The sequence below is a fragment of the Cryptomeria japonica genome, chromosome 6 (genome assembly GCF_030272615.1).
Source record: "Cryptomeria japonica chromosome 6, Sugi_1.0, whole genome shotgun sequence".
NCBI lineage: Eukaryota > Viridiplantae > Streptophyta > Pinopsida > Cupressales > Cupressaceae > Cryptomeria > Cryptomeria japonica.
The window spans coordinates 234,854,842-234,880,504 of NC_081410.1; the positions used below are offsets into that span (position 1 = coordinate 234,854,842).

The following is a 25,663-nucleotide window of genomic DNA, read 5'->3' on the forward strand; positions in this document are numbered from 1 at the left end:
TGAAGAATGAGATCTACTATAAATGTTTTATGAAGAAGTTATGTGTGGCTCCTTGTTGTTTTAGAAGTGTATTAAAGATCCCTTTTTTTGCTCTTGATGTTTTAGTGCAAACCTTTCTTGTTTAGTTTTGTAATACCAAAGATAATGATCAACTATGGACCTTAATGGAATCTTGAATTCTGATAATTGTAGATTCATCACTTCTCCTATAAGAGGTTGATGGGGCACGGTTGGATGATTTGTGAGGTTTGAGTATTCTTTATTGTGCTTACTCTGTCGTCTGTTCCAAGAGATTGAATTTATATCTTGTCTTACTAACGTTGCATAATGTTGCTATTGATTGGCTGAAACTATTTTCTACAAATCTGTGATTCTATTTGTGATTCCTCTTTGAAAGATTTCGCAATTGATCTCTTAGGATTTTTGTTTTCTATTGATGACATTTGATTGGCAATCTTGTTGTGTAATCTCTTAATGGAAGTTATCCCCATCTTATCTCAACAATTGTGCTATGGGTCCACCTTATTGATTGAAAGATAGATGGACAGGATCTTTGAGATTAACATAAAAGATTGATTGTGCTGAAGTTAAAAGGGAGCGCCTCCTTCTGAGTTTGGAAATTGATTGGATCTTTCGGTGGCTTGGAGTGCTTCTGAAACAGGGCATACTAATCCTAAGATTATTGGGATGGGCATACACTCGAAGGAAGTTCGAGTGCTTTGGAAGCTATGATTGGACACAGTTGCTGTTGAGAGGGAGTTCCAGCTACTTTGGTAAATCTTGAGTATGTATTTGGTATATCTTGAGGGTTATGAGATTCAAGATAGAGTAACTCGTGTGCAAATTGAAGAAAGCCTTGTATGGCCTCAAACAAGCCTCTCGTGCTTGGTATGAAAGAATTGATAAATACTTGTTAAGCTTAGGATTTTGTAAAAATGATGCTGACTCTAACATCTACTTTAAGTTATCCAATGATTCTAGTTCTATATGTGGATGATTTATTTCTTACTGGTAAAGATGAACTTATCATTAGATGTAAGAAAGAACTAGCTTCAGAATTTGAAATGAAGGACTTAGGTCTAATGCATTATTTCCTAGGTCTAAAAGTATGGCAAAGATTTAACGAAATTTTCTAAGTCAAGGAAAGTATACTATTGATGTCTTGAAAAGATTTAGAATGATGGATTGTAAACCTATGTCTACTCCTATGGAATCTAACTTAAAGAAGTTAAGTGTTTCTGCAGCTAATTCTAATTTTGCAGATCCATCGGAGTACAGGCAGTTGATTGGATCACTGATGTATCTAGTTAACACTAGACCTGACATATGTTTTGCAATGAATGCTCTCAGCCAGTTCATGAGCATGCCCAAACATGTTCATCTTGTTGCAGCCAAGCACATCTTAAGATACTTGCGAGGCACAGTTAGTTATGCGCTGAAGTATCCACTTAACACTTCAATAACCTTGGAAGGTTATTCAGATGCAGATTGGGCCGGAAGTGTTAAAGACAAGAAAAGCACTTCCAGCATTTGTTTCAGCTTAGGATCTGCAATGATCTCTTGGGCTTGCAGAAAACAATCCTTAGTTGCACTAAGTACTGCTGAAGCTGAGTATATTGTAGCAAGCGTAGCTTCTAGAGAAGCAGTGTGGCTTCGTAAGCTTCTTGCTGGGCTGGTTGGTCAGCCTTGGGATCCTTCAGTTATTCATTGTGATAATCAAAGTTGTATCCAGTGTTTCATGACAGGTCAAAACATGTGGAAACTCATTATCACTTCATTCGAGATATGGTGCAAAGAGGCGCCATTCAGCTGAAGTATGTCAACACTGATGAGCAGGTTGCAAATATTCTTACCAAGCCTCTGTCCAAAGTGAAGTTTGTGTACTTCAGGGACAGACTCGATGTTTTGGAAAATGAAACCCTAATTGAGAGGGAATCTCAAACTCAGTGATACATTGTGTAGTATCAAACCACCCTCTGTCTATGCTTGTGTGCGAGCTGGAAGATTTTATTATGTAGTTCCATTGTATGCTTGTGTGCAAGATGGAAGACTACAATTCTGATTATGTAATCCATTCTTTGCTTGTGTGCAAGATGGAAGATTATAGTTATGTTTATCCTCCTAATTAAGAGGGAGTGTTGATTGTAATTAGGGATGGCGGATTCCAATTGCCTTGGCCAACATTGGAATCTGCCCAAGGGGCCAACCCCTTCTCCAACGTGTAGGGTTGGGCCCTATACCTCACGGCATCTCACAAAAACCCCACGCTACTCCACGCCACATGAAAGTTAACGTGTCATTCATAAATAGGGCCAACCCTATTCAACAAGGCAATTCGATAAAAAGGGAAAATAATTAATAAAGTTAATTACAAAGTAAAGCCGACCTAATGAAGACTTCGCTTCACATATAAATAAATGTCAACCTCACATTCATTACTCACTCACAAGTTTTCTCTACGCGAAATGTACATCTGCTAAATGCGAAGGTTAAAGAAGCAATTACTTTCATACTTCGGCATCCTACAGCAAGGCATCTATGTGTTCAGTGAAATATATTCAGAAGGCAGCGAACTATCATTAGTAGTCAGCGAACTTTGGTAGATGCACAGCGAATTCCATTGAAGGCACAGCAAACACTCTTGAAGGACTGTGAACTAGGTTAGAGGTGCAGCGAACATCATCTAAGTGGCTGCAATCATCATCTCTGTGACAGCAAGCTAATCTTGAAGACAGCTACCTCAATCTGACATCCTTCTTATGACAGCAACATCTGCATCTTCAAATACTTGAGATAAGTGTCGTAATAATTATATGACTATAATCCATAATCAGGTCTGAGGATCTTTTCTGCCTGGGTTTTTCCTCCTAGGAGGTTTTCCCAGGGTAACTGTGTCTTGTTCTCATTTTTGTTCATTTCTATGTTAGCACTAAATCTGGAAAACTCTAAATCTTTCAACTAATCAAACTAGTTAGGAACTAAATTTTGATTTCTGAGTTTATATCAACCTGAAAGTATTAACATCAACACCTGTTGTTTCATTCCATTTGTACCAGGCCAAGTTCCCTTTGAGAGGAAAGACAATTTCCTGTTGATGATGTGCATGATGTTCCATTGCATGAACATTTAGTTCCACTTTCAAGGATTTAGTGGCAAATGGTGAAAATTACTCATTAAGCGCCATAAATAGGGCCATTTTGGAGGAACTATCATAACACCATCCTCTAGATGCAATCAATTAGCGCACTAGGACAGTTTTTCTGCTGCAAAATAGGGAAGGTAGCCCTCCAAACATTTTTTTAACAATCTAGTTTAAAAATAAATTCAGGGATGATAAAAAAAGCTATAAGGCAGTTCACATGTTGCTGCAATTGTGTTTGCTACAAAGAGACGAGATACTAAAAATATGGAAGTATCTTGCAAGCCTATCAACCATTACCATAATGACACTTTTGCTTCTGATTTTAGCAACCCAATGATGATGTCCATGGAGGCCTCCTTTCACTGTTGGTTAGAAATAAATAAGGCCTGCAAGGTACTTGGAATCTTGATCATCTTGCCCTCATTTCGCTAGCACAATAAACATTCCATTTCTGTATGTCCCTTTTGATCTCATCCACAAATAATTGCTGGTTGATCCTTTAATATGATTTCAGAAAACTTAAGTATCCACCAATCAAAGATGCATGGAACTCCAAAAGAATATTTTGAGATCAATTTCTCACAAAGATATAGCCTATCCTTCTACCACAAAGACTCACCTATCTTGCTACCATTCTAATCTTACCTCTTCCACCTAGTCTGCCTATACTTACAGTATTGGAATGGCACAAAATAATGATTTGGAAAGGTGCATCAGCTACTACATTCTCCTTCCCTTCCCTGTAGATGCTCTCAAAATCAAGAGGTAAATCAGATTATCATGATCTGTGTTTAGTTTTAAATATCTTCCCATCAAGTAATGGGCCATTGCATGATTGCATGGAAAATAGCCAACATTTGCATCTCATTTACTAGCTTGAGTAGATTCTTCCCTTTGAATCAATCACTCAAATGATATGGTTTAACCTTCTTCCATTAAAACTACATGAAAGTCATACCCTAAGGCACTACACTCAAAAATTAAAATTCTAGTAAATTCCATAGTAGCAATCACACTGAACATAGCCTCCTTGAACTTCTTGTTACTTGCTCATTTGAATGAAATACATCAATTTTTAAGATAGTTGTAGTGGAGTTGCTAAGCAGTTTCGTGACAAACCTATGGAGAATCCCATATGACCCAAAAAATTCTTTCAGCTTGATAGCCTTGAGCACTTTCCAGTAGATCATTGCCTTGATCTCTTAGGATCTACCTTCACTTCTTCATGTGAAGCTATTTGGCTAACACACTCCACTTTCTAGACTACAAAAGAACATTTGGGACTCTTCACATATGGTTGATGTCGCTTTAGAAGATACAAGATCTGATCAAGAGTGTGATGTTGATCCCATATTTTGGTGTGGATGAGTATATCATCAAAGAACATCAATACAAACATTAACAAAAATTGCTTGACTATGAAACTTATCAAATTCATAAATTTGAAGGAACATTGTTGTGAGCCAACAACACATGCAAAAATTCATAATGTCTTTTGTGCATTTTGAAGGCAAATTTGGTAATATCCAGATCCTTTATTGTGATTGATGATACCCCAACTTGAGATCTAATTTTGTAGTGAAAACTACCCCATTTAACTCATCTAGTAAATCGTCAATAGCCTAATTAGGATATTTTTCTTTGATAGTGAGCTTATTTAGCTCCTACTATCTAAACATGTGTCAGTTGTCAACCTTCTTCCAAACTATCACCTTTGGACAAGAATATGTGCTTTGACTCCTTTCAGGGAAAGATGCTAAAGTGTATCTTCTAAAACCACTAAATGATTGCCAAGAGCAAACCAAAGATACACCAATGGTGATGCATGTGATTGCTAAGCTTCTAGCAAACATAATTATGCCACAAATCAAGAAGATCCCTTTTTTAACATCACTTTGCATATGATGGAAACTAAATATTTTTGGCACTTTGCTTGCAAATTTAAGTTAATGTTTTAACTTCTAAGAAAATTCATATGAAAAGTGAACATAGAGTTAGCCATTAGACTCCTAGTACCAAATTTGTTCCTCCCATGTGAATGGCAAACATAGAGCTATCCAAAAGATTATCACCTCTTGTGGTTTTCATGCTATAACAATTTGCTGAACCATTTAATATATGTCCATCTATTATTAGGACATAAATTTTAGAGATGGGTACACAAGCAATTCAAACATGCTGCCAAATTGCTATTGACGAAGTTGAGAGTGCTGCTATAATCAATAAACAATGTTAACCCTTCTACTTCTTCAAAATATTCAAGGCCTTTATGGTTTGCAAAATGTTGATACTCAACAATACATAGCAAAAAATTATTGGTTGTAGATTGACTTGTGCAGCTCCTATGAAACTTCTAGTTTTTGTAGTACTCTTTGGTATAGGCCAATTTACAATTGCTTAAACTTTAAATGGGTTTATTCTGAATTCTCCTCCTACAACAAACCCTAAATATACCAATGATTCTTTAAGTTGCATAGTAGTAGTTGTTTTAACCTTTTCAGGATTTGCTTAATGTGGATTTTACGTGTTCTTCTAATGTAGGCTTCATATTGGAATATCATCTAGAAAGACTCAAAAGCTATCTATGAATTCCCATAATACATCTTCTTCACTTTTAATTAAAGTAGCAAACCCATTGCTCAAGCCAAAAAGCAATTTTCCAAGTGTCCTCTTCTTTCGTTCCCACCTAATGGTAACTAAGCCTAAGATCTAATTAGTAAAATACTTAGCATGTCTAAGTGATTTAACAAAAAATCTATTCTCAAGAAACAATATCTATTCTAAATAGAAATTTTATTAAGAATCTAATAATCTATGCACATTCTCCAAGAACCATTTTTCTTCGGCATGGGTGACCCACAAGGTGATGTGCTAGGGCAAATCTGGAAGGAAATTTGCAATCATATAGCACTATTTCCACATGACCCCATATGAGAAAAATATGCAAACAAGTATTCAAATTCTACAATGTAAAAGAAGAGACAAACGTAACATCAAGATGACAAAAGATGTACCCTAGGAAAACCCTAATGAGGGAAAAACCCAACCTCACTCGATGCTTAATGTCATGAACAAGGATTATAATACACTTGCAAAGTCTCCATAAGTACTTCTAAGACATCAAGCTCTCTATTTGAACTCCATGTGAACAAGCAAATTTCTATAGTGGCCATGCATCCTAGCTTGTCATCAACATTTGAACTATCCTATACTTCCATTTCACCTTCATGAATAGTAAGCATGGAATTCTTTGTATTTTTGCCATTGCTTTTACTTTTAATCTTATTATGTAGTTCAAGTAGAGCTTATAACAATTTGAACTTACAAGCCCATGTAAATGGTAATGACTATAATGATTTTTGTGTACTTTTTATCATCATTTTTCCTCACAATCTTCCTTTTGCACTATTGTATATTTCCTTTGAATTTAAAACTCACCTTTAATACCTCTTTTTCTCCTCCTTTACATGGTATGCTTGGATAAATGGCTCATCCAAGTCCTTTGAATTAGTGATGCCCATCCTCCTCCATATGCATGTATGAAGTCTGCCAGGAAATTTTGTCATCATGTCCTCCTCTTCAAGATCCATGCCATTCATCATAGTTTGCCATTAAAATTTTATGGTAAAATTCTACACACTTTGAACACTTTGTTGTTTGTAATTTATCCAATTCATTTTTTGATCAACCTTATCTCCTAAGGGATAGAAATTCCTTCTTATTAATTCTAGGGATTCTTCCTAGTTATCAACTATTGATTTTTTCCTTGTGTTACAATTTGCAACACATGCTTCCCACCATACAAGAGCATGATCAATCATCTTAAGGCATACAAAATCAATCATTTGAGCTCCATTTGTTTTATGCTCACTAAAATAGACTTCCAATTGCCTAACCCATGTATCTCATATTTCCACATTAATTTGTCCATTCTATTTTTGTTTCAACCTTTAATGGACTCACATTCTTTGCCTCTATATTAGGTTCATTTAAAAAAGAATTTCTATCATATCATCCACAATAATACCTATTTCTTTGCAATAGCTTCAACCAACTCGCCAAGGTAAGTTTACAAATCCACAAAAGATTAAACTGCTCAAATACCAAAACTAATTTATAAACTCTACCCTAGAATTTAAAAACAAATTAACATGTTTAATATTTTCCAACTTGTTTTGAAAATGAAAAATTCAGATTGTTAAGAGAAAGAATTATTGTGCTTCAAACATAGACAAAAATGAAAAAACTCGCAACCGACTGATTTTATTATTTAAAACTCCCAATGTGGAGGAAAAACAAGTTTTGGTAGTGGCAACATGCATTGCTACTCATCTTTTTTACTTTACAAAGAGATAATTGCAAGAAGCGGGCAATCTGCCTTCTACTGATGCCTATTTCTCCTACAAGAACATAACATACAATAATTCACAACTTTTCCCACTATCAATACTTGAATGCTCTCATACAAGACTTATTTATAGTTTTTCCAATGCCTAGTTAAATTTTCTCAAGCACAAGGTGAAGATCAGCAATCACTGAATATTGAAATGAGGCATGTATAGTTCTAATTCCAAATCTTATTGTCAATACGCTTGTGGACGCTAGCACACTCGTGCACCCATGTTGTGGTCTAGACTCTAGCATGTTTGCAATTTCATCTACTTGGTTGCATTGTCATCTGTATCTGGTACAATCTGCAGCATTGTCAAATACTTGACCTTGTATCTTAAACTTGGACTTTGTTCCTGTTTTCATATTTTTTCCAGATCCTTCTGGATCACCCAATGCTGTCATCAAATACGTGGTCAAAGTTTGACACAATGTGTGAGCGTTAAATTGTTTAACGTTGATGCTAAAAATTTTGGACTTTTAACGTTGATGCTAAAAATTTTGGACCCTATGTTATCATGATCTTTTGCTTCACTTCTCACCATTTCAGTTTTTGATGATCTAATGTTTTAATGGAAAGCTTTAATATGCTCTTTATTTTGATTTCTCTACAACACTTTACACTAAGTCAACTCTAGCTAATATAATGACACTTAAAAGAGAGTGCCCTTTTTGCTTGGAAATTAGTCGAATTTCCTCTATATTTTTTTGTTCACTTAGGATGGTGAGAATCTTGTCACAATTTTCTAAGTGTTCTACCATAAGGAGTATAACTTATAAATTATTTATGTCAAAACTTGATAATAATATCAATATGTATTGAACTTTCTTTTTGTTCTATGATGTATAGTGAACTCTAATTTTGATCCATATATGAAGGAAATCAGTAATATGTTCCCTAAAATTAGTAAAATACTAAGTTACCGGTTCCGGTTTGGATTCAGGTTTGGATTCGGGTACGGATTCGCGGATTCGGCAAAAAAAAAAAAATTGAGGTACGGGTACAGGTTCGTCCGTACATATATAGATTTTTTTTAATTTTATATATATATATGTGTTCAAACTTCAAACATCAAAATTATATATGTTCACAGTTCAAACATACAAATATTAAGATTAAAAAATTTGTTTTTTAATTGCTTTTATTTGTTTTCTAACCTGTGGGCCCCGTTTTTGGGAACCCACAGGCTTGGGTTCACCCGGGTCCTCCTGGGTTTGACCTGGGTCCCACCCGGGTCCTGCCCAGGCGGCTGGGTTCCCTGTGCAGGACCCACAGGGAACCCAGCCGCCTGGGCAGGACCCGGGTGGGACCCAGGTCGAACCAGGCTCGGACCAGGACCGGGCACGGACCAGGACCAGGACCCAGCCATTTTTGGCAAGAACCGGTAACTGAGGTAAAATACATGTTTTTGAAAAATGTTTTTACAAGTTTATGTATTTTTATTTTTAATGTTATGAAAATTTGCCAAGTTATTACTTAGTCCAAGTTTCCAACTATAGTCCTAATATATAAATGACCATAACCTTGCTTTACTCAACACAAACTCATTTAACATTCATCATCCCTTTCACTATAACTTATTGATCATCAAACTACACACATAAATGCCATCTATTTTAGTGCCTATGTCTATGCATCCCCTAAACCTTTTGGCACCCTGGCAATGTTCAGTAACTTGATAATGGGCAATTAATATCAGATTCCAAATGTGGTTGCTACATTGTGACAACTTGTAATCCAATAGAAATTGCTTCAAAAAACTCGAAAATTTCAGAGAGAAACATTTAGAATTCTGGCCATGATTTTATTGTCAATCAAACTCTCTATCAGAGAGCCACAGACCAACATCCTTTGTCAACCAACTCTTTTGCCTTATCCTGCCTGGCAGATGTTTGATTTCTAGTGATGTCTGCATGTTTGACTATGTCTAGATGTTTAGTAATGCCTATCTCTTGCCCAATTCATTCCTCTTCCATGGTTTCTTCCCAACTTTTAATGTTCATAGGGATTGGCAGTAACTCTGGCTCTGGCAAAAGGTTCTGGTCTGGTTAAGAAATGACAACAAAATCTAACTCTCTGTTGAAGAAAGACTTATTTGGCTGATCCTTCCAACTTCACTAATTAAACCCCAGCTGACATTTATTTGCGTAAAGGAAAAAAAAAACTAATTTCTTATCTTCAACAAGCCCTGTACAACACCCATCTATGTTTGTATGCTTATGTGGCCCTATCAGAGCCCTGTACAGTCCTGTAACAAGAAACGGCCAAGTGCACACAGTTGTGTCCCTCTGTCATATAATTGATGGTTGTATGAAAAGCACATACCTGAACAAAGTAAACTATTGCATCCATACTACAGCCTGCACCAACCAAGTAAGCTTTGAAAATTGTACACCTGACCTGTGTATCAGCCAGTTCAGCTATGACACTTGGCAGCCACCAGAAATAATCTATACTACAGCCTGCACCGACCAAGTAAGCTTTGAAAATTGTACACCTGACCTGTGTATCAGCCAGTTCAGCTATGACACTTGGCAGCCACCAGAAATAATCCAAAGTCCAAAGTACTAAGTCGTATTGTTTCTTCTATCCTTGTTTTTGTGTGCACAACATTTTTCGTTTAACTATTTTCATTTGATATCTTAGCCTCAATCATATCCATCGTAAACATCTTTTACATGCTTCTGACAGCTAAGAAGATCAGCAAGTCTCCACCCAACAAGAAGTCTTCCACTCATCCAATTAATATATCGTCTTTTTATCAGTTTGTCATTGATATCTTATTTTCAAATGCAAATTTGAACTAGTATCCCCAACAAGCAAAATTTATGATTTTACCTTTCTTTGTACTCAAATGAACGGCAGACATGAAACTCTCATTGCTCTTTTCTGTATCCTTGGAATATTCTATAATGTTTAATAATTAATTTCAGGAACTTAACTGAAGTTTAGTGCGGATGACCATACATCACATCCTTCCTCTGTCAGTACATGTACCTCATTAATTTCAATTCATGAAGAGATTTTGAGATATTTTTTTATCTCACAGACTATATTCAAACTAAACTGATTATTATACATCTAAATCTGGGAATGGCATGTGGCAAAATGCTAGCTTACATGGATCACATCCATTTCAGAATATACAAGAATATTCACAGAACATTTTAATGGATGATTGTAGCAATTCAATCTGAAAACCATTCAATTGATAAGGGTTTATCTAAAGCTTGCTTTTGACAACTAATGTTGATAATGGAGTGAGCCAATGCAGTTATCAACAGTATTTATTGTTTCCTATAGTTGCATTTCTTAACTAGGTTATCATCTTCAGGGAAACCCCAAGCCTATCTCCGTATTAATTGTAGCTTGTTTCAGGTGATCCAATCAATGCTGTTATTCCTCAAGACATGGATGAAAATTTAATTTCGTTGTTAAAGAGTGATTCATTTCATTTATTTAGTATTTTACTTTCACTATAAAAGCAAGAGATGAAAGAGAGAATTTACAAAATATTTTGACACCCCAAAATTAATGGATAACTGTAGCAATTTAATCTGAAAACCATTCAATTGATAAGAGATTATCTCAAGCTAGCTTCTGAGAATCAAAGTTGACAATGGAGTGAGCCAACACAGTTATAAATTGTATCTTCTGTACTTGAAATTTTCCTACCGTTGAATTTTTTGCCAGGGTTATCATCTTCGGGAAAGCCCCAAGCCTATCTCAGTAACAACTGCAGCTAGTTTCAGGTGATCCAACCAATGCTGTCATTCCTTAAGACATGGATGAAAATTTAACTTTTGCAGTTGAAGAGTGATTCATTTCATTTATTCTGTATTTTACTTTCAGTATAAAAGCACAAGATGGAAGAGATATCAAGAAGCGAAACAAGAGAAAACAAGTGGACAATGATGAACCACAGGAAAAGGTGCAGAGTAAGCAAAGAGTTCTAACTCATCAAGGCAGCTTGAGTGAAAAACAAAGAAAATTTCAGAGGATTAGTCATCCACAAGTCATATAAAGCTTGGAAGAATGGAAAGCAAGAGCTGTGAAAGATATTGAGAAAGAGAGAAACTCCCCAGGTAAAGAGACTTTGGATGTGCCTGTTCAGCTCGAAGCCTATGTAGCAAACTGTATTGAAATATCTTCTCTTAACACATATAAAATTGCTTCTGAGATAGTCAAGAATTCTCTGTTCACATAATTGCACATGCTCTGGAACTGAAGGCTTACTGAGGGATTTCAGAAGATATGTCACAATATGGTTTTAAGGCTTACAGTCCATCCTAGGGGAAGCTGCAGACCAAGGTTTTGCATTATGCAGTGTCTTTTAGCCCTGAGAGCAGAAAAGCCATACAGAGGAGTAATTGCCACTACAGAAGATGCCAAGGGAGTGTACATAAGAATTTACTGGTTCAATGCTTAATTGTTACTTGGATAATATGACATTGAAAAAATTATCAATAAACTGAAGACATTAGGTTTCCAAAGTTATCAATAAACTGTTAAACAACAATAACTTATAAGTTCAAAAAAAAACCTAGTACTGTAGTTAATGTAGGGACATGAAGACTCTTAGAGCCTATCTTTCTTTAAACATGCATTTCACTTTGTTGAATCATAAACTGTGATGAATTTGATAGTTTAATTTTTTTATAAACTCAGGATAAAGACCATTGGATCATGTGGATTATATTCTCACTAACCCATTACAATTCTTCCAGTTGTCAAAAAACAAGTAGTATCTACTCACCATTTTGAAAACAAGGAAAGTTTGTTCTTTTTGTGAGATTCTATCTTCCTTAATATGAATACAATTTTACTTACCAAACAAAGAAATATATAAGAATATTGATACACAGACCAATCAGTGAAAACTCAATTGGCTTCAGAGATAATGGATATTGTGTACTGTTTTAGTGCATAGGAGCTACTTTATGTTTTCACACCAATACTGATGGTCTCCCTTACAACCCCTGAGAAAAATATGTTTTTAGGCTTTTTGCATCCTTCCTTTGATACACATAATGGTTAATTAGAAATTTATGATTTGCAATTTTGGAATAGCTTCTGCAATGTCATTTATTGTTTACTGTTTATTCTTAAATTGACTTACTTTTCTTCTTTATTCATTAGAATTTTTTATTGTTCAAGTAACACCATACCACTGAAACCCTCCCTCCAACCCCCATGAATGTATATGTGTGTGTGACCACAATAAGTATAGTTGCCTCATTAGAAATCAATATTCAGAAGCAAAGCAAACTTACAATGTGCCAAAAGCCAATTTCACTATTGCTCATGCAATGCAATTGAGCAGGAAACATTTTTTCCAAAGAAATATAAACAAAAAAAGCACCACCAACCAGTTTTTCACATACAAATTGAATTCCACTCATTAGCTCCTATACTTCGGCATAAAAAGGTAAAATTCTCTGGGAGATGTCTCATTTAGACATAAGTTCAATTGCAGATAACAAACTATGCCATGGAACACATCTAAGTCAAAGGCTACAGCCTAGTTGAGATGTCTACACGAGATAGGTATCCAGCTGTGAAGTTATCAAACAAACAAAAATATGACCAAAACAAGCAGGTATATATCTCCTTCCATAACAAACTGTTTGTGTGCTTTATTCCTTAGATTTTAGATGAAGTAATAAATGAAATGGAACTATTAAAACTTATTGGCTCAGTATTACTGCATTATAATCAATCCAATTATTTAAGTTTGCAATATCAAAACTATTTCTATGTGAAAAGTGAAACAGTCCTGTGTGCACAAAACTAAGAACACTTCTTGACACTCAAAAAAAGCCAGTCACCAGACATTTGAGATGAACATATACAGTAAGAAGTCAATTCCAACCATAAAAATCAAGTTATAAGGATCTTCTTCCAGAATGTCATCGGTCTGCAGTTACTGATAGCATTACAAAAAACGTTTAATGAAGAAAACAATTATTCCAACTGCAGAGGCTACGAGAAATTCTAACAGAAGAAGAAATTATGTTCAAAGATCTAAAATAACAATATCAAGACCATATTAGTGCTGTCCTAAATTACCAAAAATTAAATGGTTTTTGAGAGGTTACCAACGAGCAAATTTGATAGACAAGGATCAAGAATAAAGCCTTCAGATAAAAGCAATGACAGTATTCCTTGTAGTTTGACCGTTGTGAACTTCATTAATGCAAGAAAATTTGCCAATGCTTTGCTTGCAAACTTTCTGTGTTCGAAACTGTTTTTGAACCAAAGAGAAAAAACAATGAAAAATATTTACCATGCAAATTCATAAGTTTAGAATTACTTTCACTTTGGGAAGATAAAACCCCAGGGGGCTAATACTGTAACATGGTCAAACCATTAATATAGCCATTACTAAGCTGCACATGCTGCCATTGATAAAGAATCCAAGAAAATCCTGGGTAACAAAGGCACAATGACACAAAATATTGGTTATACTGACTCATTGAAGAACTTTCATCTTAAACTAGAATGTATTATTCCCAAAACATAACTTTCACAGAATTTTCAGTCCTTATTTACAGGCAACAATTAAAAACCCGGACCGGATTACTTGCACATAAAGCACAAGTAAATACACAAAGAGAACTTAGTTCCTTACTAAAAATGTGAGAGCCTCTATAAAAAAATTCAGCTTTCAAATATTGAGCATGTTAGACGAACCGCGCGATAAGTATTGTGAGGCATGAAAATAATGTGCAAGAACTTATAATTTTTTAGTAAAAGCTAAATTTACCAAAAGAGAAGGCAGTAAGTGAACAGAGAATCATCGGATGGCTTGGGGCTCAAGGAAAGTAGGAGTCGACACGTAAATTACATTGCATTGTTACCACAGCAAGAAGCAAAAAAAGGTCCACCAGCTACTCCTAATAAGCAATATTATTTAAATGACTTTGCCAGCACCTTATTGGTATGAGTGACCATTAAGGCATATGATATTGTCTTGGTTATTGCAGGCAGAAATTTTGTCTTTACATTTTGATTCCCATACCTGATAGAGAGAAATCTGGTGGTCAGATCTAGATTTTATAAAGATCTGCAGCCCACTGTGAATTGTATTATGAAGAAAAAACAAGTATGCTGTATCTCCCAAGCATCTGTACAGTTTGTAAATTCTAGTCACATCTTAACATAAAAATCTAAATCTCAAACCAAAAATGGCCCAATCAGCCTTAGAAATCTATGATTAAGCAATGATCAAAAATGACCTTCACCCTGCATCACAAGTATGGTAAGTGACGAGTAATAAAATTCCACAGAATAAGTACATTAACCAATGAAACTAAATTTAACACTGGCACAATTATTGAAAATTATAAGGCTTCTCAAACTCAGACTGTTTTTGGGCTATTAACATGGCCAACTAGTTAAAACTATCACGGACTGTTAAGACCCTAAAGGCTTATTTAGTACAGCAGTTGCATTTGGGGTCAATCAAAGGCCACATTAAGTGGTTTGCAACCTCTTCTTGATTAGAATGATGTGTCTGTTATCAGCACAAAATAAGTCACGTCTTCATCAGTTAAGCAATCATCATTAGCTGCACATCAATTACCCATCAATTATCTAGTCATGCAATCATGCAGTTAGTTGTGCAATCCAAGTTAAAAATTAGTCAATTAGTCATCAGTTATGTTGTCATGCAATCAACTATTATAATGTCCCCTTTTCCAAATTAGAACCATGGCAGCAACCTCTAGCCTATCGTCATTTTTCATAGGCTAAAGGATAAAGCAAGGTTTTCGATTAATAATATTATTTCAAGTTGGGCCAAATCATTTTATATTTATGGTGCAACTTAGCTATATAATTATATTATTTTAATTATTGCAAAAATATTTTTTAAACACTTAATAATAAAAATAAATACTTTTGAAAGGAAATTTAAAACCATGGACCCAAATGGGAGAGGCTTTAGAAAAGGGGGCTTGGATTCATTGTGCAAAATCTTGTCTTCATTTCACAATTCAATATTGAAGTTTCATGTTCAATTTCACAAACAAGGATAAAAACCCAACCCTCTTAAATTCCATTTCCGGAATTGGGGACAAAAACCTCATCTCCTCCCATGGCATCTCCACATAGAGGCTGCACTGAACCTGATTTTTGGTGAGTTCTTTGGAGCAAGTGACATTTGAAAGAAAATATTGGAGAATAATTGCAGGCAAGCTGGAGCACCATTGTTTGTGGATGTCGGAATTTGATGCCTATATTCAACTGCTGATTTAGTGAGCCACACCAGCCCATTGTCTAACACCAGCATTCAGAGAGTAAGCACACCTATTAGAGAAGGTTTTATGTTATTGTCGATGCTGATCTTGGAGCCGCCCTGCATATTCCAATCAAAGTTTGGTGCACCAGTATTGGGGGAGCAGACTTAAGTTTTTAACATCATTTACTGCTGCTACAACACAATTTCCAGTCTTTAGTTGGGAAAAACTGCATTGAGGGGCAGATCTAACATTATTCATAGCTGAATCTTCCATTTCCAGCCACCGATCAGAATTTTCAAAGCTGCCACAGCCATACCCTTCCAGCTGCCATTTGTATCAGCAAGGATTCCATCTCAACCAGCAATACAAGTCTCTTCATCGTCTGAATTTTCAAGCTATACAGAAGTATGCTATGTTTGTAAGTTGGAAATTGATCGTTGACATCATTTGTAATTGTTAGTAAATTCTGAAATAAATTGAAGTTGTCGATTTGCCAATAAATTTGGAAGAATTTGCAACATATACCTGCTGTTTTAGTAAGAGTTAGCTGTATTCTGAAATTGATTGTAACAGATCAGATCTGAGCATAATTTGACAATCTACAGCTATATTTGAGCATTGATAATAAAATCCAGCTTTGAGGGTTTCCAGTGCCATTCCCAGCCAAATGTTGTTTTGATCAGCCTTAATTTTCAGTTCAGTTTGCAGTTACACTTTCATTTTGGTTTTCAAAATCAGAAAATAAAAAATAAAAAATTGGGGACATTACAGTTATTCAAGGATACAAATATTTTTGTCATCAGCAAACAAGACAACAAGCCAGTTACAGTACAAAGACCATATAAGTGGCAAAGGATATCTTGTAAATACTCGCTCTTAGAAGAATTTGAGGAAATCAAGCAGGTACTGGTAAACAAAATACAAGAGTTTGGATCCTGAAATTCAATATAAGAATGGATTACATAATATTACCATAGATTCAGTATGTCATTTAGCTTTAGTACACATAATATTTAGTGGAATCCAAATGGAAGGAAGAGATATGGACCGAATATGCCAAGGATGAGGAAGAAAGAAATGATATTGATGACCACAATGATAAGCATGGGTCAACAAGGCTCAGCAAGTACATTCACTTCCAATAGAGAGAAGTACTAGGTTAAAAGACCCCAGATATCAGAAGTAACTGTATAATAAGTACTAAAAGCATCAACAAAACAAGCAGGGTAAACGTCAAATGATTAAAACTCGAAACATTACAAGTGTAATAGCCTTGTGATGGAAGGACTCATCAATGAAGCATTGAATTAGTATAGAACGAAGTAGGAAACTAGCATTGTCCATTGTTTCTGGCATGGCTCAGACCAAAAGTACCCATGGCATCATCTTTGTCATTTTAAAACAAAGGAGGAGACCATGATAGAAAACCAACAGTATTACATGTTTACAGCAAGGTTCTAATGAAAAAAACCAACAAAACTGGTTATTACCATAAGAGGGCCAATATAAGACCGTAGGGTGCTCATAAGGGTAAGGTCCAAAGCTAAGGAGACAATCCTAGGAAGGGTGTGAATACTCCCTATAAAGTCTCTCCTGATATCAAAGACAATGAACATTTCGTGGTATAGAAAACACTAGCAATGTTCCCCTATCTTCATGAGCAAAGCTGCAAACTAAAGTAAGTCCCTCAAAAACAAAATGAAGCAAATACACTCCACCAAACTAATGCTAGGGGATTGAAATGCTCTGGTAGCAACAAGCAAAGAGAAACGTCATCTTGTGTGAATCACTTGTTCCAAAAGGCACTTAACACTTCCAATCCTTGTATGGTCCCATGCGAGAATCTATGTCCAACAATAATCACCTCTCAAAGAAAAGGGCCAAACACCTTCGATTAGGGTACTAGAATGGGATAAAGAAACGTTTGGTCTGTATGCAAACAATAGAAAACCCCAATAAATATGCCACCTAATAAATAGCATGTTCCTCCGTCTCTAATGTTGGATTGAGAAAAAACAACAAATCTTGTAGCCACAAAATGTATGGTGATTTGTCTCGACACATGATTGGTGGTAGCTAACCACGAAAGGGCTTGGGAGAATCTTCAGTTTGTGTAATGCTACTTTTTTTCAATGTATTGTTTATGTCAGCAGATCTATTAGTGTTATTATCTAAGTTCAAAATTATGAAGTACATCCATAGTTTAGATAAAATGTACAAAAATGTTTGTTTATCAATATGAACTAGTTTAAGACTTACACATTATGACACAATCATTACTATTAAATATATATATTAACATCCAATAATATGAATATTATCAAAAGGGAACAAATAGCATCTTTAAAAAATTTCATTGAATTAACTCAATCCCATTTATTTATAGTTCTAAATATCTTTGAATGATAATAAATTCAATACTTATCTAAATCAGAGCAGTTGGAAGTACCACTCTCACCCTAAGAAGATTTTAGAGGTTTTGGCCCTGATAACTATGGCACACTCCAAGAGGAATAGTTCTTGTTCAAAAAACAGTATGCTCCAAAGTAATTAAGCAACATGCACAACTCCAAAATGATTACTCAACATGCACAACATGCTCCAAAGTGATCACTCAACATGCACAACACAACATGCTCCAAATAATTATTCAACATGCACAACATGCTCCAAAGTAATCACTCAACGTGCACAAAGCCCTGCCAAAACAATCCCAAGTGTACTATAGACCCTGAGTTGGACACACTTTGTGTGCCTCTTCTCCAATGTCCATAGCCTACCATACCACCTTCTTCTTCATTGAGTGATCTCCATTTCCCTTCCAAGTCTCACAAAAATGCTTTATATAAGCCTTAAGGGGTGGTTTTCAAACCATCACACCCTTTCACAGAGGTTGTCTTTAATAATTATTTAAATAATTATAATTATTCCTCCCCTTTTAAAAGAGTTTATATGAATACTCTTTATTAATGCCCATTTTAACCAAAGGAGCATGATATTTCTTTTTTTATTATCTCCCTTTTAATTTTAAAGGGTTATTTCATGGAAAAAATCTTTCACTTTGGGAAAAAAATCCTATAACAACTTGTGTGATTGATGATACTCGACATAAAATCTTCAAGCTTCCATAATCCATAATGTTAATAACATAAATTTAAAAAAAAATCTGTACAATATGATAAAAAATTGACGTCTTGAATCACACATTAATGAAAGATAAGGAAGCAAAGGAAGGCTCATTATTTAGATGACAAAGATTACATTGAAGAGTAGGGATCATTAATTTCAACAATTAAATGGTAATCCTATTCTCCAACAATTAATACCTTGTACATAGGCATAAATTAAAAACCATTCTTAATCGATATTCAATCACGATATGTCCTATACAATTGAGTAATAATTATACGTGAAGCATTAAGCTCAAAGCCCTATTGAGATTGTTGGGGATGTTTACATAGCCCAATAGCTTCTCTACTTTCACTTTCCATACCGTACTCTTCTTCATCAAAACTTGTTTTGTCAATGCATATGTCATGTTAAGACATGAATGAATGTCTCACTATAGTTGAATCTTGTATAGATCCCATTAAGTATTAGAGCTATGTTCCCTAAATCTTTCTTCTAAGGATCTTCTTGACTCACCAATATAGGGAAATCCAAACATACAATCAACATGATACACCACAACTTAAGGTTAATTCAAGAGGATATTTAATGGACCCAGTTGCCCATTTTATTATGCAGTATGAAGATTGATTCAATATTGTACTTCCTCAAGATTACATTCATCTTGAAGGATTGAACTTGCCAAGCATAAGAAATCATGTATCCTTTGTCTTATCCCATTCCTCTTTGCCTTGGGTTCCACAATTCTATCTCATACCATGAGAGCATAATGGGCCTCCTATTTTTGACTTTGGGTCCTCCATGGTATGCCACATCCCTTATCTCAGTTAGTTTCTTCAAGGGTAATGGTGTCTCATGCAGAACATCTAACATTTCCCTAAAGATAAAAGTCTCACGTGGTAAGTCAAGATCTAGTAGAATCCTCTTCTCCTAAGCCTCACTATTGAAAATCATCTAAACCAAAATAATCATCCCTAAAAGATTCTCAAAACACACAATAAAAGTCTCATCCTCATCCACATCAATAATCTAGAGGGTAGGAGTATCAATGCACTTCAAGGCATTCTAAATGCAGTTGCCTCATTAAAAATGGCATCTATCTAAAAGACCAAGCAACTCAAACAAGTAGACAAATCTTCACCACAAGGAACAAATGATCCAAAAAGGCAATCAAACTCATAGATTAAAATTGCATGTTGTTGTAACCAATAATCCTCTATGCTCTACCTCGTAGATGGAAAACACCACTACTCCATAAATGATCTAGTACTTCTTGAAAAGAACAAACCAAGCGCAATCCTCTGATTCCACAAAGAAAATGGCATAGCACACACATCTTGGTTCTTCATCAAGGAATGAATGCCACTTCCAATTGAAATATGAAAGAAATAATGATATGTCATTTTCCATAAATGAAACCGTCATAAAGTAATCATATCCTTCTTAAGAACATACCTTCCCAAAAGGACTAGAAATGTCACATGTCGAATTAACCCAACGAGTGGATACGTCATCCAAATTAGATCCCTCTACTCCTCTTCTCTCCTTTTTATATCCTTCCTTAAAAAGTGGTGCCAAAAGCTACAAGCTTCATGGATGGTATTAAACTATAACTCCTACTTGATGTAGTGTCATTCTCTTATTGCACCTCAAGTGTAACTCCTCCTTGATGCGATACCGCTCTCCAAGTGAATCAAAAACAGTCAACAAGGAATAATTTCAGGTTACTCATACAATATAACTCCCTCCAAATGTAGCACCATTCTTTAAGAGGGTCAAAGCACGAATTAGGGAGACAATTTGTAAATCCTTCCACCAATTCACCATAATGAAGGCAAGGCGCGAAAAAATCTCCTCCAGTCATAACACCCCTAACCTCAATTTGTGAAATTAGCGTACAAGTGGCCCACTATCCCAAGCTCTCCCATGGAATTGTGACTCTTCAACTTCCATGAAATGTCATGAACATTTGTACAAGGGTCATGAACATTTGCACAAGGGTCATGAACATTTGCACAAGTGTCAAATTGGATCCTCCATAGATTATCTCAAAATAAAATGTCCAAATTTAGACAGACATCCATTAATAATTCAAGTGCTCATCACACCTAGAACACTAAGGTTAGCACAAACAAACCCAAATTGAAATAATAAAATTAACTTTGGTGACGTTGATTGCTCTAACCCCAAGATGCTCATGTGTCACATTTACACAAGACCAACCATCAATCGAATACAATTGAGAACCCATTAATGATGATATGCAAAAGCCCCCATCCACAACTTTTCAGCCATTAAAAAATCAGCAGATGTATCATGGTTTGAGGTGAACTGCCACTCAAAACCAGAACTCCACAAAATACAACAAGGAACAGCAATTTACTGGATCGTCTAGGGATAAAGCACTGTTATAGTGTGGGCTGTGTAGGTGGGACAAAATAGAGACAAACTTGCAATACTAGATAGTAGATAGGATCCCTTAAATAAAAGGGATGAAAATCAGCTAGTGAGATGGAAGATAGCTTCATTGTCGAGAAGAAAACAGCCCAAACCACAAGCTACGGCCCCTGAATATCCACACCAATCTTTGGTTAAATCAAAACAACTAAAGAAGCCTCCAAATACAGATAAAAATAAGCCTTAAAAATACTTTCCAACAATCACAAACAAGCTTAAACTAAGTTCATATGATAATAGCATAGTCATTTGAAGTTCAGGTATCACAATCCAAATTTCCCTACTCAACCCTAAATTGAAAAACTCACAAATTATATGATAATGTTGTTTGTTGCTACCTAATCCATTAATTATGCAAATTGCTCTTCACTAATTGTGTGTTGATTGGACTGATCTGCTGATGTGGCACTAGCACTTGGACTTCATTAGTTCCCTATAATCAGTAATGGCACAAATTGCATAGATAGGCAAATATTTAGTGAAATGACATGACATAAATCAGCAAGCTCAACCCAACTTTTGGAAATATTTTGGAATTTTTCCACTTCCAAGTCAACTATAGGAAACCAATCATAAGCTATCATGTGGCAACTTCCAAATCTACCAGCATAATCAATAGACTGCAAGGGGTCTTCACAAACAGCCAAGAAGCCACAATAAACTGCCGAAAACCCACTGCAAGCCACCAACACCACCACAAACTGCCTGCTGAACAAATCTACAAAAGGTCTTAATAGGGGGTTGATCCCTTTGCATAACAGCTAAGCCAGACCCCTACATGCTAGGCAAGAAAGCAGAACCCATGCACACACCACACTATAAGTTACACGGCATTTAAAAGAGGGCCACAGTAAATCACCAACCATTGCCCACTGATCATCTGCCACTATGCCACATCACTGAGCACTCCATTCCTCTTTAACCTCTACACTCAATTGTTGTGTGACCACCCGCTAACCCTCTCGTCACTAAACCTAGCAAAATTTTGGGAACACACACCCCACTATGGGTTGTGCAGACTTTTTTTTTTTACAAAGGACTACAATAAATCACCACGTATAATTGCCCATTGATGATCTGCCACTATACCACAAAACTGATCACTCCACTCTCCTTTAACCCTTTCACTCAATTTGTCATGTCCACTAGCCTTCATCCCACCAAACCTAGGAAAAATTTAAGAGCGAAATTCAAGGCTTAAGAAGACAATTTTTTCAATGACTAAAATATAGATTCATTTTTTGCAAGGAACCCAAATACACAATCAGATATAAGCAATGCCACTCTTAAACAAGGGTTCCATTACATACTCTAGTTCTCCTATACACAGATTCTTCCATTCAAAGAGCTCTACAACACCAATTCTCTTGGAACAAGAATCCTATTGTGCATTCAATTACTATTCTCTCACAGTTTCCTACTCTGTGTCCTTGATTGAAAGTATCTCCAATCACATGGCCAAAAGTAGATGGCCCTTTTCCTGCTTCTTTTCTTTCCAATGATTTCTGCATAAAAATAAAAACTAATTGTGTACCCAAAGCTCACAAACCAAGAAAGGCTCAGGCCTCTAATAGCCTTAGTGTGGAAACTAGGTCAGAGAACTGAAGAAGAACTTGCTGTCCTTCACATGGCCAAAAGTAGATGGCCCTTTTTCCTGCTTCTTTTCTTTCCAATGATTTCTGCATAAAAATAAAAACTAATTGTGTACCCAAAGCTCACAAACCAAGAAAGGCTCAGGCCTCTAATAGCCTTAGTGTGGAAACTAGGTCAGAGAACTGAAGAAGAACTTACTGTCCTTCACTTGCAACCACAGTTTGTAGAAGAGATCGGACAAAGAATGCCATGATTTTCCTTGGGACTTCTTTCGACAAGTCAAATCTATGCAGAACTCACAAGGTCTCAAAGGATGTTCTATTGTTCTGGCATTGTTATCGTTCTATCTAAAGGCTTTGAAGGTCATCTGGTCAGATTTTCTCTTCTTTATTTCATAACTATGATTTTCAGCCCATATAATGTAAATTGGATTTGCAATGTGATATGGTTCACAGGCATGATACTTGAAACTTTCTTGCCCTTTTCCGCTCCCTTCTTGTGAATCTTTCAGTGCTACCACTTCTGTGATCATAATATAATTATGACATTGTTTGCTAATCAAAAACAGCTCACAAATACTATCTGTTAAATCGCTTTTAAGGGCATATTCATAGCCAAGCAAACAACGAATTACTCAAGGCCATTGAACTACATATGCCAACCTCTCACATTATCATTTTTCAATGTCTAAAAAATGTCTTATTAACCAAAAATTCAATAATCTAGCTGCTCCAGTCTCTAAAAATATCTAGAAATATGGGTTGGAATAAAAATACCTACGCTTGTTGTCACTTTTATCTATACTAACATTGGTTAGTGGTAATGCATCTCATCTGTATGTAAGCAACATGTGTGTTTTTTCTTTGACAAACCCCTTTACTAATCAGCTTAGAAAGATTACTAAACTGCGATTTTTACAAAACTCATCTAATTGTAAGCAGCATTATCATAGAAAAGTATGAACCGGTTGGGATTTGCACGTCAATCATTCGGGGAATAATTCAGGCAGGACTCGTATAATTGTAAGCAGCATTATCATAGAAAAGTATGAATCCGCTGGAAATTGCACACAAATTAGGGTTCCAGCAGAACATTTTGGGCTCGGATCTGAGAAATAATTCAGCAAACACTAAAATCGGCACACAAAAAATATTGCTCTTTCAGAGTATTAACATGCCAATATTCCAGAGCTCGCTCCTAGAACTCCTCTAAACTCTCGTAACCGCTCGCCGATATGCCAAAAAATTGTGAATTTGCCCATCGGCTTGGTTTGGACTTGCTAGCCCATTCGACTTTTATTTTTTCCAATTCGAAACGTGAAGAGATTTTTTCGATTTTTCAACCGAAAATTTTAATTTTTTTCTCGGAAAATGTGAGCATTTTATTTTTAAAAAGTAGATGAGTTTCAACAACATGCTTTCCAATAAGGGCCGCTGGTTCTTGAGCAGCCTCATGTTGTTCACAAAACAGCTGCATTTCATTCACCGAGAAGAACCACATCACTTGTTTACATTATATAAACATACAAAAGGAGCCCTAATTCCGACAATTCTCCTTTCATTTAAATGCCCAAAAAGGGTTCCGTTTCATCTGCTCCTTTTATAAAAAGCACCCCGTTTTGTCTACAATAGCATGCGAAAAGGGAAAAATAAGTGGGGGCAGAAAAATGAGTACCCTTTTTTCTTGCGTATCTTGTCATTGCCTTCATCCTCCTCCTCCTCTTCTTCTTCATCCTCATCTTCTCCCTGTTCGTCCTCTTCTTGTTCAGAGGACGGTTCGGCCTCTTCTTCTTCCTTTACTTCATTATTGTTATGTTGTTGCTGCTGCTGCTGCTGGTAGAGCAAATAGAGGTCCACTTGCTCTCTAATGAAGGCTTTTTTGTCGGACAAATCAAGTTGCAGTTCATCTTGGAGCTTGCGGCGAATGCTGGCAGTTGTGGTGGTGGTCAAATCTGCTGTGCGCAGAATTTCCTTGAGCCGCTCTGCTATTTCGGAATCCGAAACCATCTTCTCCTGTTTACAAATTAATTTGTCCGCTTTTTTTGCATTCCACAATTGTGGCCAAACGGGGAGGGAGGATCACTCAAGCGGATCAAAAGCCAAAAATCGGAGAAGTTGCCGTTAGGTTTGTGATAGAGGCGGCGTTTCGCCTTGGGTCATATGGATAAAGCACTTAGTTTTTCCTTTGGGGCCCAAGTTTGCAGCTCCCACAGAAGGAAGAACAGCACAAGCTATTTTAGAATGCTGGCACTTCAACTAGGTGCTCCACATTCACATAAAAGTTTCTTTTCCATCGATTTTGGGATTGAATTTACATCAGCATTCAATTTCTTGGACAAATTACTTTGAACTAGAGATGATCAAATTTGCATTTCCATCTCATGTAGATCCAAATTAGAACTGAAATAGTTGAGTAGCTTAAAATCTACTCATAGATGTTTTTGTATGTAAAAGGAAACAAAAATTGAGCAATTAAGTGATTAAAATCAAATTAAATTTTATATGAAATAATTATACTATAAAAATAAAAAATTTAAATGGAAATATTTTTATTTTGTCTATTTTGTTTACTATTTGCGTTTTGTTTTTCGAATGTGTTGAGTTCTTATAATGCTTCCATTGTAGGTTACACCTTTCAACATGATAAAATAATATATAGAGGTGTAAATTTTTAAATAGTTAAAACTTGGAAACATTTGCCCTTTTGTGA

At 35.8% G+C, this 25,663-nt stretch overlaps 1 protein-coding gene across 5 annotated transcripts in view; it reads right to left on the reverse strand.

Annotated features, from left to right (window-relative positions):
* Nucleotides 1–25,270, reverse strand: part of LOC131071477 (upstream activation factor subunit spp27) — a 74,450-nt gene extending 49,180 nt beyond the window's left edge. For 3 of the 5 annotated variants that reach the window (XM_058007358.2, XM_058007360.2, XM_058007357.2), the window contains exon 1: nt 24,629–25,265. In XM_058007358.2, coding sequence (XP_057863341.1) covers nt 24,629–24,960 — 332 coding nt within the window. In that variant the 5' untranslated portion in view covers nt 24,961–25,265. Of the gene's footprint in view, nt 1–24,628 lie in introns of all 5 variants that reach the window. The other 2 variants (XM_058007361.2, XM_058007359.2) reach the window with 2 other exon arrangements.
* Between the last annotated feature and the right edge of the window lie 393 nt (nt 25,271–25,663).